The following is a 13,973-nucleotide window of genomic DNA, read 5'->3' on the forward strand; positions in this document are numbered from 1 at the left end:
GAGAGAAGATAGGGCATATTGGGAGATAGGGTGATTAGCATCAAAACACTTTTGAGAAGGGTCAGGATGAAAGGAGATAGCACAAACAAGGGAAACAGAGTTAGCAAGAGTAATTGGGAAAAGAATTTTGAAGTAAGTTTCTCTGATAAAGGCCTCATTTCTCAAATATATAGGGAACTGTGTCAAATTTATATATTTATTAAAAAAGAGCCATTCTCCAACTGAAAATGATATGAAATATGCCCAGAGGACTATAAAAATCATGCATACTCTTTGATCACACAATACCACAACCAGGATGAATCCCAAGAGATTTTTTTTTAAAAAAGGAAAAGAACCTATAAGTACAACAATATTTATAGCAGCTTTTCTCAGGGCAAAGAATAGCTAATTGAGCAGAGCTGAATCAATTGTGATATATAATTATGATGGAATATTATTGTTCTATGGGAAATGATGAGCAGGATGCTTTCAGAAAAACCTGGAAAGTTCTCCATGAACTCAAGCAAAGTGAAATGCACTGTGTATAAAGTAATAGCAAAGTTATGGGATGATCAACTTTGAATGATTTTGCTATTCTCAGCAATACAATGATCCACAACTGCTCTGATGGACTTATGATGAAAAATGCTATCCATACACAGAGAAAGAACTGATTGTGTCTGAATACAGATTGGAATATACTAATTTTTTTTAATTTTAATTTTCTTTTCCTTGAGGGTTTTTTGGGGAGGATCTTGTAAAAGAAAGATGACTTTTATGGAAATGTTTTGCAAAAAAAAAAAAAAAAAAAATCTTGCTCAGAGAATGGCTTCAGTTTACCCTTTTGTTAAATTTCACCACAGTTTCAAGGTTCTGGAAGACTATGATAAAAAACCAAAATAGAATCCTAGAGGCTCTCTTAAAGAATCATTAAATATATATATATATATATATATATATATAAATCAAAGAATCACAAAATTTTGAAGCTAAAATGGGAATTTGGATCATTCGGTCTCATTTATTCATATGAAAGAATTGAGGTCCAGAAAGATAAGATGATTTACCAAGGTTACACACGGATTTTTAAGAAAATCAGAATCCAAGTCTCTCTACAATTCAGTTTCTACTTTAGCATGCTGCCTCTAGTTCCTGCATTGAAGTCATCAGTTATATGGTGATTGTGAATTTTAATAGTTCAAATAATTTGAGCATAAGAAACCATAGAAGTATTTAATTCAATATCCTTCATTTTATTTATGAGGGAACTGAGACCCAGAAAGGTTAAATAACTTGAAATAACTTGCCCAAAATCACACATATAGGTAGCATAGATAGAATTTGAACCCAAATTCTTCAGATTCCAAACCCTATATTCTTTACACCAACCCCACTGCCTAAAAGCAAATGATCAAGCTCTCATAATTTCATAGCAATTGCAGATTTTAATGTTCAAGAAAAATTAAGTCCATCATACAGAATTAAAAATATAGGAAAGTTCATGCAGACATGAAGCTTTCAATTCAGCAATTTTAGCTGCTTTAGAATGAAGATTACATATCAATACAGTACATTTTATAGTTGCCAAACAACTTCATTTGAAGTTTTATACTGTGATTTATACATCTTTTCTTTGTATTTTACACTTTCCATCTTGCACACTTGATCAACCTATGTTGTTTTAGATTATGGCAAGAAAAATTAAGCAACATTACATGCTTATTTCTCTTTTATTAAAACATGAATGAAAATGCTTGTGCATATAGAACACTTCAGAAAGTAACAATGAAGAACATGCAATTTAGTGAAAAGGGGTAATTAAATGTAAGAAATACGAAATCATAACTTCCATTGGAGCCTTTTATTGATCTAAGCCACCTCTTCAAGTTTAGAATATTTTGGTTGAAAATAATTAAAAGACAAATGAAAATGTGCATTATAGAATGGGAAAAAAAAGAGACTGTGAAGGGAAAAGAAAAAAAATGAAACAATTGGTTCCAAATTTAACCAATTAAAGCACTACATATAATTTGGAAGTTAAGTTATATTATCTTATGATCGATGCATAAAATAGGAAAAAATGTAGTTCAATAATAAAGTTGACTCATACATGCTGATACACTCTTGCTTTAATTCTATGTCAAAATATAATCAACTATTTTGACCCAAGTGTATGAAAATGGAGTATATACCAGTAAATTGTTTATAGTGAAGTATTTTTATCCCCATTTGGCATGCTCCAACTTTTTAAGGGGTTTTATCGTTACGTAAAATTCCTTTCACACTTTCTTTTTCTTTTCTTAAAAGAAGTATGCTTTTTTTGTTTCTTGAAAGTAAGCTCAAATTAGTTTGTGGGGATAATGATTTATGGTGTTCTGAATCAATATTGCAAATACTCAGGGATCAAAAAGAGAAAAAATGATTCAATAAGGTAAAGTCCTCACAAGTCTCAAATTTCAATGAATAAGGCAATTCAGGGGATTTTCCTTACTTCCATTGTAGTCAAGGTCACAGAAGCCATGTTAAAAATATGCAAGTAGAGAAAAGTAGTGAATGGGGTCATAAGACACCTTAATGGAGTTATGACTTCCTAACTTCATTCAAAAGAAATATCTAACTAAAGATTTCCCAGAACTTTTCTTACCAATAAAAGTGTCATTTTATCAGCACATTATTATAATCAAGAAGTTTATCTAATACATTTCACCACAAGTTTTTTTTGATACAATACATTGTAATCTGTGAAATTCTTCAACAAGAGCAATTCCTCCCCTCTATAAATTTTAAAGTGTGGAAGAGATAGTCCTGCAAATTACAATTTCCACAAAGCAAATGTCTTCCAAAAAAGGAACTACTAGAGGTAGAAATTTAAAGCCGCCAACAATCATTACAATTGACCTGCTTAATCCAAAATTACATTAATAGCTGTTGCTAACAATATTTAAGGTGTATACTATAGGCAGAAATTTAACCCTGATTTTCACATTCACAATTTTCCCACATCACACCACACCTATGTTACCATGGTACAGCTTTTACTGTGTAATTATTTTTATTTTAGTATGTAATTATTCTAAACAGAGTGCCTGGTTATTAATAACTCAGATAACCTAGCTAAAGGAAAAAGCATTACGTAAACATTTACACTGATGAATACCATATGTCACTATCGCTTGAAGTCTTAATAAGTGGGCAAAGTCTCAATCCCATTTTTCAAATTTATTATACTTTTAATTCAGGGCTTTATGCTTCACTTCAGTCTCTGAGGTTTTACCAAATGTTTCAAAACAACTCAATGACTAGTATTTTTAAAAAATTTGTTTAGTATGACCAAAAGATTCAAAAAATTCACAGATCACTTAAATGCATTATCTGTTGATGACCCAATTTGATATTTCATGAAAACATTTTTTAAAAAAATACCACTCTAAATCAAATTGAACTGTAGAAATGAAAAGCTCAACTAATTTTAATGATAAAAAAGTCATTAGATATTCTGCCTCACATTTAAATTGAGAAAATTTTCATTTTGAAATGAAGATGGTTTAGACATTTCTTGAGCTGAATGTGTACATGTTTATCACAAGGCCAAGAGTGTATTAGGATTTCAATACGACTGAGTCAATCAGTGCAGCAGCCTTACAATAGGGCAGCCTCATAAAGACACAGAAGGATAGTTTTTTTTACTTGAGACAAACGATTCTGTACTTCAAGGAAAAAGTACATCTGAAGATCTTCCCTTCACTTCCACCCATTCATATAGTACAAATATGCATGGCATAGTACATGTCTGGATAGCAACAGACATATATTAAGAAAATAGACACTATATCTAAATCCTGTTAGGAATAAAGAAGGCACCACTGATTTGAGGTTGTGTCCTGTCACCACCAATAGTTGATTTTGCGTTGTTTGTTTCAACATTTGCTCCATTAATCAAATTTTTTTTCCTGAAGAATTCACAGGAGATAATTATTGTGGTTTACGAACCACAAACAGCACACATTCATAGTAGTATTTCATCATAGAGAGATCATTCACAGTGTATGTGGACAATACAGATTCCTGTTCTACCTGCAGTAGAAAATGACACAATTATAAAGTTTTTGATGTTAACGTATTTATATTGCACAGGTTCAAATTCTGCAGGGCACCAAATTTAACAGAAATTTTAAAGCCTTAAAATTTAATGCTAACGGAGAAAAGACAAATTTAAATTAAACTGAGCTATAATTTTGTAAAAAGAAAGGGAAAAAATCAGTTTCAAATTAAAAAATAATGAACAAAATAGGACTCACTCAAGTTCAAAGCAGAAAAGTCTTGCTTTTAACAAAAAGGCAATATCTATTTGTATTTATCAACATAATTTGTTAATATCCTTGAAAAATAAATGCCCTGCATTTTTACTTAATGTCATCTGCTTCTAGAGAAGAACTGATGGAATCTGAATACAGATTGAAGTACTATCTTTTTACTTTCTTTCTTGGGGGGAGGAGGAGGGAGTGGGTTGAGTTTTCTTCTACAAAATGACTAACATGGAAACAACATTTTATATAATTGCACATATATAAACCTATATGAGACTGCTTACCATTTCAGGGAGGAGATATGGAAGGGATAGAATTTGGAACTCCCTTCTTCTCCCATAAAAAAACAATGTTAAAAATTGTTTCTACATATAATCAGAAAAAAATAATTAAAAAAATAAATTAAATTAAATTTTAAAAAATTTCCTGTGACTACTCCCTAACTCATGCTATTTGCCTTTGATAGTTTTACAAACTAAAAAATTTAAATACTGACAAATCTTAATCTATATTCCACACTTACCTCTATATGGAACCCATACTGGAGAACAACATTTTTTATATCCTCATAGCTCAATTCAATGGAAAGTTCATTTGCCAAATTTTCAAAGTGATATAGTAAAGGACCTATGTTTTTAAAATAAAATCAATCAGTTAGCTGATTGGTAAAAATATGCACAATACCAGCACATAAAAGTAGAAATGGAAACAGCACCTCATATAGGTTTATGATAGTTTAGCGAATAAGAATAAGAAGTTAAATGTTTTATTAGATTAAAAATCTGAAGATGAATAAGGACTAAAAAGAATAAATAGTTTCATGATAAGACACACTAAGAATGGAATGTACTTTCTACTTTTTTGGAGTGAAATTAGTTGAAAACAAAAAGAACTGGAAAAAATAGCATTAATTAAGTAGGGTTGATTAATGAAGACCATTTAGTTGATTCATAAAAACTTTAAAGTACACTATTTTGAATATTAGGTCTACATAATTGTAAAATATCTCTAATTCTACAAACCATGTTCTCCAACTATCCCTCTCATTCTCTCCTTCCTTCTGTACCAAAAATTTTGGAGGTTTTTTATTCTATTGAAAGTCAATATGCATGTAGTTTAGTTATTCTAGTAACTGTTCAATTGATCAGAAGAGAAAGTAATTAGTTTATTAAATATTTTTCCTAAACTTAATAAACTGCTTTAAACAAAATGTGATCTTAACTTGATTTTGCATCATCTCACCTAATCCATTGTTCCTCTCTGACTACAACAGATTTCACAGCTGACTACTTCAAAGTTGTCCTCATCAATATTGACCTTCTTAGTGTCATTTCTCAAAATTTCATCATGATTTCTACACTCTTACTTTCATGGATACTTCTAGAGGAAGATAGGATCTCTCAGTCCTAACCAGGATAATGATTACTAGAATCAGTTCTAACTTTTGGGAACTTTTTAGTTTTTTAATCAAACCAAATAGGCCTTTCAGTAGATTCTTTAAAGAATTAGAGACAAATATATGTGAAATGCTAATTACATGATTAGCACAGAACTTTTATCCTTAGATTCAGTAATATGCAGTATTCATTCATTCAACAAGCAATTATTAAGTATATAATACAAAATGAATATGCAATTTACAAAGCAAAGTGCTAAAGATGTGGAGAGAGGAGAGGATGAGGGAATGCTTGGGAAAAGAGGAAATGGCCAAAAATTAGTCCTTAAAGGATGGATAAGAATTCAACAGATGAAAAAGAGGATTTCAGGCAAAGAGGAAAAAATTGAGGGAAGGCATAGAAATAGGAAAGTACACATTAAGTGGCTGCAGTATTAATTTCAATAGCTATCACAATACTTAATTAAATCAAGAATATTAGGTCCAGAAAAATCCCTTCCCACAGACCAGGAAATAGTTGATAACTTATTATTCTACTTTTCTTAAAAAGTAGAAATTGTAATATAGACTCTCACCTCCATTCCCAATCACTCTTTTTCATTTGGTTTTTAACATGCCTGACTAAGTCATGGAAGAAAAGAGAAGGCACACAAAAATTATTTTTTGCATAGGAAACTCATGGATATCATCTCTGTGAATCAGACAGATTAGATTATTTTATTCCCATTTCAAAGATGATGAAATTGAGATTGAGAGAGAATTCAGTGACCTGCCTGAGGTCACACAGCTATTAAGTGGTGGAGGTAGAATAGAACTTTATTCTTCTTCCTACTCCAGTGCTCTTTTCACTAATAGATCTAATTATAATGAATAGTTAGTTCCACATATAATTTCAAAAAATTAAGATGATTTCAAACCAGGCAAAAAGACAGCTTAGTGAGTATCTTGGGTATGAATTAGTATTACTAGACAATTTTCAGGATACTAGTATTTTTGAAACAGTTTTGTAGATATGTTCATAGAGAAGATTGGCAAAACTGGAAGTTTTTTGGATAAGCAAAATTGTTAGTCTTCTTGTTTGTCTTTTGTTCCTGAAGAGGACATTACATCAGTGAGATGATGTCATGACATTCAACTTAAGTGGATTTAAGAAAGAGAGGGCTGTGCCAGGTCACCCACTTCATTTTCCCTTCCAGAGTCATCTGGGTCCAGTGGCAAGATATAGATTAAGAAGACTGGAGATGGTTCTTCATTAAGTATCTAGTCTGTGCCAGACACTGTGTTGCGTAATGAGGGTACAAAGAAAAACAAAAAGATAGTTTCTATCCTCAAGATGCTCACTATCTAATGGGGAAGAAAAATATACTAATAAAACAAGACACAAAGTTTAAATATTAAATTTCATTTTAAAAAATTAGAAAAAAAATTTAAGAGGAGATTCATAGCAGCTCAAATACATTATTTTATGGTTTACAAGGTGGTTCCCCTAAAACAACCCCATAAGGTAGGTAGTACCATATAAGGATTATTATTCTCATATTAAAGATGAAAAAATTCAGGCTTAGAGGATTTAAATAACATTTGTTCCAATTATATAACTAGTTAAGTAGCAGAGATGGAACTCAAACCCACATCCTTTAAAATACAAAAAATAGCATTTAATCCAAAATAACATGATTTGCAACAATTCATAAAAGGCTATGGCTATGGACACTGATATAACTTACCTAGGTTTATCCAAATTCCTCCTGGTTTCAGTATTTTCCATATTGTATCAATGTAATCAATGACATTATGGGCCGTGTCTATGAAGAAACAAGTAGCAATACAATCCCAGGTATCTATTTCAAAACAAAACAAGAAAAATCAGGACTCTTGAGGTATGCTGTGGTCTGGCAAGAGAAAAAAGGGTCATGACTACAAATCTATCAGTAAGAGGCAATATAATCATTATTATATGAAAATGGAAAGTTTCACAAATTGATGAGCTTGGAAGTGAAAGAATAGGTAACTGGGGATAAACAGCAGACAAATATAATATCCATAAAAAACAGTGAAATGGCCTACTTATACTGATGAAAACTGATATTATTTGTAGGCTTTATCTAATCAGATTAATACAACTGCCATTTATTTTATTAATTACAAGTCATTTCTCTCTCATACATACACATACACATGCTAACATTATGGTTTTTAGGATTTAAGAAGGGATTATCAATTATATCTGAGACTCATTCTTGCTTTAAGAAGCTATATAAGGGACAGCACTATAAAGCATCTTATCTGCATACTATGTACTTCAGAAATTTTTGGACTGCTCTAGCAAAATTAAGTTACTCTAGCAAGGAAACAACTTTTTAATTAGCCACAGAAGTATAAGGATAACAACTAGAGGCAGGTCTATACCTATGTACCAAAGCACTTGGCATGTCCCCTGTGTCTCTCGATTTTTAAATTCATTTAGAGAAGGCCAAAATCATTAATACCCAGTTCATAGTTTACCAACATTTATAGTAACTTTTGGGAACACACAGTCAACATGGGGTCCCAATGGGAATTTCCTTCCATTGGAAGGGGAAAAAAAAGAAAAATACTGCCATTAAGGATATGATTTACCAAGAGGTCTGACCCTGTAGTACACAAAAATCTAAATATTTCCTCTTTTGAGAGGAGGCAGTCTGAATTTGTATTTCCAAAATCTACATTGATTACATTTGAGTTACAGAACTTGCCTCATTTCTATAAAATTTCAGATTTTAAAAAATCAATTATTAAATTATCTCTTCTAGAATTATTAATACTTCATATGATAGAAGGGGATTTTAAAGTAAACAATTTTTTATTAAATGTCTTCTACAGACAAGGCACTGTGCTAAGAAGATGAAATACAAAGAAAAATAAACCAAAAAATCCCTATTCTTAAGAAGCTCAAAGGAAGACAACTATAGTGAAGAATTATGTACAAAAAAGGATACATACAAAACAAATTGGAGGTAATCAAAAGATGGAAGGCTAGCATTAAAGGGAATCAAGAAAGGATTCTTGTAGAAAGCGAAACTTTAGCTGAAAAGTGGAAGAAACCTGAGAATTCAGAAAGCAGAGCTGAAGAGGGAGAGAATTCCAGGTAGAGGAGCCAGTGTTAACATTTGGAAAAAGGAGATAGAGTCTTATCTGAAGAACAGCAAAGAAGTCAATGCTACTGGAACAGTGCATATAGATAAGAAAGTGTAAGACTGGGAAGAGAGGGACCAGGTTACAAAAAGAGTTTTTAAAGTTAAAGGATTTTATATTTGATTTTGGAGATAATAGGAAGTCATAGAAGTTTACTGAATGGGGGTGGGCATGTAAGTGACGTGGTCACACCAAAACTTTACGAATATCACTTTGACAGAAAAATAGAAAATGTACTGGAGTGGGAAGAGTTGAGTCAGGGAGACCAACCTGAAGGCTATGGCAATAGTCCATGCATGAGGTGGTGAAGGTCTAAACCCAATGGTAGCATTTTGACAGGAAAGAAGGGGACATAAGTGAAAGACATTATAATCCATTCATTTTTCCCTCTTATTTAAAATCAATTAAGATGAAAAAGTAACATTTTACATTTAAAATTTTGATTCATACTAAGATTAATATCAATTCAGAGAAGATTTCAGAGAAAATGCAAAGTAATAATGCAATTATTGCATGTTAACAGAAATAAGTTTGAAAATATACTCATGAGCCTTTGCTTCTGATAATTAGGAGTAAAAGTGGGTTAAAACTACCACAGGGAAAACAAATTTCTATTCTTAGGAAGCTACAAGCATAATATACATAAGGAACCTATCAATTCAGATCAATAAGAAAGGTAGAACTAAATGGTATGGGCATAATATTTAAAAAGCAGTATACAATTTAGTTGTGTTACAGAGGTCAAATTTTAGGGCTAGTTGGATGAAAAATGTTTCTTAGCTAAAAATCCCACAACTAATAGCATGCTATATTTTTATTTGGACTGTCTTAAATATTAATTCAAGTACTAGGTGTTAGAATCCTGGTGTTAACTCAACTTGAAACAAGGTGATAACTCAAGGGAGATGTTAGAATCCTAGTGTTAACTCAATGGAATAGATACAATGCTTATTGGTTCACACCTTAGAGTGAATCCTTACAAAATGATAAGTCAGTTGCCTAATTTAGCATAGTATTTAGCAAATCCTCTAGCTCACTAATGTATGTAAGTAAATTCACAACTCCAATGAGTACTTAATCCTAATCAGATTAGGAACTAGGAATGCTTTACTTGGGAGAAGAGAAAACAAAGAGATCCAAGAAAGATGTTTTCAAATATCTGAAATACTATCCCATGGAAAGAGGATAAAATTGTTCTGCTTGCTTCCTTTCCTCTCCCCCTCCCCCCCCTAGAAATCACAGTAAAACAGACTAAGTAATGCAAAAACTCAAATTGGATAAGATAATAAAAGACAGGAATTAAATGCAGGAGAGGCTATGAGAAAATTGGCACATTAATTTACTGTTGGTGGAGCTGTGAATCCATATAACTAATTTGGAAAACAAAAAAGAATTAAGCCAAGAAGTCACTAAACTGTTCACACCTGGGAATTCAACTGCAAGGCACATAATCCAAAATCAAAGACGTGAAGACCTAATATCCACCAAAATACCTGTAGTGGTAGTGACAGCAAAAATTGGAAATAAAGTGGAAAGCCATTAATTGAGTAAAGGCTGAATAAATTGAGGTATGTGAATATAATACTACTCTGTCATAAGAATTGATGAATATGAGGAATACAGTGAAACATGTATAAACTAACATCAAGCAGAGTATATAGAGAAATACATATGACTACAATATTGCAAACAAAAACTACCCTAAAAGTAGCTGATCTCAGAAATTGCAACGTCTAATCCTAGTCTCTGAGATTAAAGAGCTCACAAAACATCTTTTCCTTCTGTCAGTAGAAAGATAGGAGAAGCTAAATTTTGCAAATACTGTTATACATGATAGTTTTGTTATTTGGTTTTACTTATTGTTCTTTTATTTTTCATTTTTACAAGGACAGGTGCAATGATGGTAGTGATGGGATGGTGGTTCAGTTAATTAGAAACTGGCATTAAAAAGGTACTTTTGAAAAAACAATAAACTTCAAGGAATAGTAAATTTCCTATTACTGAATGAAAGAAGCATTAAGTGCTATGTTGAAAGCATGCAAATAAAAAAAAGTAAAACTGTCCTTCTTCTCAAGGAATTTACATTCTAATGGGGGCAATAGATTGAAACTTTCAGTTGCAAGTTAGATGGAAAGGTCCTATCATCATTAGATTATAGCAGCAAAACAAACAGAAATACCTCTTCTTAAATGTCCTTTCACTAATAAAATCACAACAATTTCTGATTCTGAAGATTTGATACAGTGCCAAGGGCTGTAGTTATGACAAAATGATTTTCTGGGTCTTCAACAGATATGGCTATAATAGCACCTCCAGAAGAAATAGCTAGGTTACATCTTTATAGTGATTGCTTTTCAGCATGATAGAGATTGTTTTATTCATTGTATTTGTATCTAAAATATCCAGTAAAGTACAATGCCTGCCAGATAAATAAGTGCATAATAAATCTGTATTTATTAAATTGAACTAGTTGGCTTTTGATATCCTTTCCAACTCTTTAATTCTATGAATTTATCCAAACTGTGTGGACAGCAGCTTTATTTCTATCTCCTACATTAGAGGTGTGAAATATGTTAACAATCTCTCCCCTCCCCCAGATTAAAATGAAATTAGTATTTAATTAAATAAATACAAATATAATAGAACAAAGATAATGCTGATATAGTTTTCAAATCCCAATTCATCCCTGTTATAGATGCCTAACATGAGTATCCTTCAAAAGGACCCTTGTCCTATGCCTCTTTTAGTCTATTTCCCTTAAAGATCTCACTGTCTTCCATAGATCCAATTATCTCCATACTGATTCTTATGCTTCAGTTTCACATTTCTAACTACATGTCCCATAGGCACCTTAAGCTCCATATCCAAAACTGAACTCATCATTTTCCTTCCACTCCTCCAAACTCTCCTCTGCCAAGCTTCCTTATTATTGTTGAGGGCACCACAAAACAGTCTTAACAATCACCAAGACTCATAATCTTGGTATCATACTTGACTTCTCATTCTCAGCCTTCATATACAATTTATTGTAAAGTCCTATTAATTTTACCTTTGTAACATCTCTTTCATGCCCCATTCTGTTTTACCACTACATTGTAAAGGCCTTCATCACTTCACAACTGCAACTACTGAAAATAGCTTACAAGTGTATCTCAGAGGCTCAAATCTTTCCCCAGTTCAAGTTTAAAGCTGATCATGATACTTTTTGATTCCCCAATGGCTTATCTCCCGAATCAAATATAAATACCCCTAATTGTTACTCAAAGCCCTTCATAAGCTAGTACCCTACTACTATTCCTGTGTTCTTATACTTTACTCACCTCTCCTGTGATCCAGTGACATTGCCATCTTTGATGTTTTTCACAAAAGGCATTCCATCACCAAGTATTTTCACGGGCTTTTTGCCTTGCCTAGAACTCTCTCCCTTCTCATTTCTACCTTCTACCTTCCTTCAAGTTCCAAATAATATCTCATCTTCTACAGGAAGTCTTTCCTAATCTCCTTTAATGCTAGTTTTTTCCCCCTACTGATTATCCCCACTCTATCCTGCATATATCTTGATTATGTATAATTGTTTGCATGTAGTCTTCCTCATTATGAGCTCCTGGAGAGCAGGGTATTATCTTTGCTTTCCTTTGTATCTCCGAGCTTAGTATAGTACCAGGCACACAGTAGGTAGTATAAATACTTATTGATTAGACTTTTCTTTTCTCTGTCATGGTCCCACCTTCTTTTGTAGCCAAACTCCTAGAAAAAGCTCTTTGCAATCATTGCTCCCACTTTAGCTCCTACTTAAGTCTCAACTCCTTAAAATCTGCATTCCAGTGCTTCCACACTACTGAAATAATTTCCTCCAAGATTGGCATAGCTCTCTTTTGGTTCTCTTCTTGTCTGGCCACTCTTTTATTTAATGTGCTTTGCAGCAATATTTGTTCCATTCTCTACACATGCATATTCATCAGAGCTTGGTTCTTCTTTGGTGATTCCATTAGCTATTATGGAGTACATTATCTTTATGTAGATGACTCCCAAATCTACATACCTAAATCTCGCTATGGAGTTCCAGTCCTATGTTACCAACTATTTGATAGACTTTCTACCTGATTTGCCACAAGTACCTCTAATTCAGAAAATCTACAACAGAACTAATTATCCCTCTCTACCTCTACTTGAAACCCATTTTTTCCCCCCTAACTCTGATATTTGTTGAGGGTACTATCATACCTCCAATCTCCAAAACTTGTGAAGTTCAAGTCAGTCTGTCAACAAACATATTAAGTACCTACTATGTGTCAATCTGTGTTCTCAAAAAGTCCACAATCTAATGGGGAGACAACAAGCAAAGACCTATGTATAAGCAACCTAATACATAAGAAAAACAGAAAATAATCAATAGTAGAAGGTACCAAAAAGTAGAGACTGGAAAACACTTTGTATATAAGCAGGAGATATATTTTTCTCTCTAACCCTCTATGTCTAACCAGTAGCCAGGTCTTATTGATTCTACTACCACAATATCTTTCCCACCTACTCCTCTTATCCTTTCACTATTGGGAAGGCCACTAACTTAGTTCAGGAACTTATTACTTTTTGTCTGGACTACTTCATCTTCCTAACTGGTTTTCCTGCCTCCAATCCATCTTTCATACAGTTAAACAATAAGGTACTTTCCTATTAAAAAGGTTATGTTGGCTTCCTATTTTTCTAAAGTAAAATATAAGCCCCTTTATATGGCATTTCAAGCCCTGCCTCTTTCTCCTAATTCCATATTCTTCTCCTGATTCACTATATATTCTAGGCAAACTGGCCTATCTGTTGTTTTCCTACACATGATACTCCCTTTTGCTTTCAAGACTTTGCACAAGATGCTTCCTTTCCCAGAATGCTCTCCTATGTGAATATGGAATCTCTAGTTCCTCTCAAAGCTCAGCTCATTTTGCCACATTCTATACAAGGCCATTCCTATTTTCCAAGACTAGTTTGTTAAAGTTCTTCCCCTCTCCACAAATTACTTTGTATTATTTATCTGTTTATACTGTATATCTTCTCAGGAAAACATAAGCTTCACGAGGACAAACATTATTCCATTTTTTCTTGGACTACCCAGTTATCTA

General features: G+C 32.6%; 1 protein-coding gene across 2 annotated transcripts in view; it reads right to left on the reverse strand.

Annotated features, from left to right (window-relative positions):
- Nucleotides 1-1,407: 1,407 nt before the first annotated feature.
- The window catches only part of CARNMT1 (carnosine N-methyltransferase 1), a 40,441-nt gene continuing 27,875 nt past the window's right edge, over nt 1,408-13,973 (reverse strand). For both annotated transcript variants that reach the window (XM_023497547.2, XM_031939605.1), the window contains exons 6-8: nt 7,413-7,526; nt 4,813-4,916; nt 1,408-4,056 (exon numbers count right to left, since the gene is read on the reverse strand). In XM_023497547.2, coding sequence (XP_023353315.2) covers nt 3,955-4,056; nt 4,813-4,916; nt 7,413-7,526 — 320 coding nt within the window. In that variant the 3' untranslated portion in view covers nt 1,408-3,954. The remainder of the gene's footprint in view (nt 4,057-4,812; nt 4,917-7,412; nt 7,527-13,973) is intronic.

The sequence above is a fragment of the Sarcophilus harrisii genome, chromosome 1 (assembly GCF_902635505.1).
Source record: "Sarcophilus harrisii chromosome 1, mSarHar1.11, whole genome shotgun sequence".
NCBI lineage: Eukaryota > Metazoa > Chordata > Mammalia > Dasyuromorphia > Dasyuridae > Sarcophilus > Sarcophilus harrisii.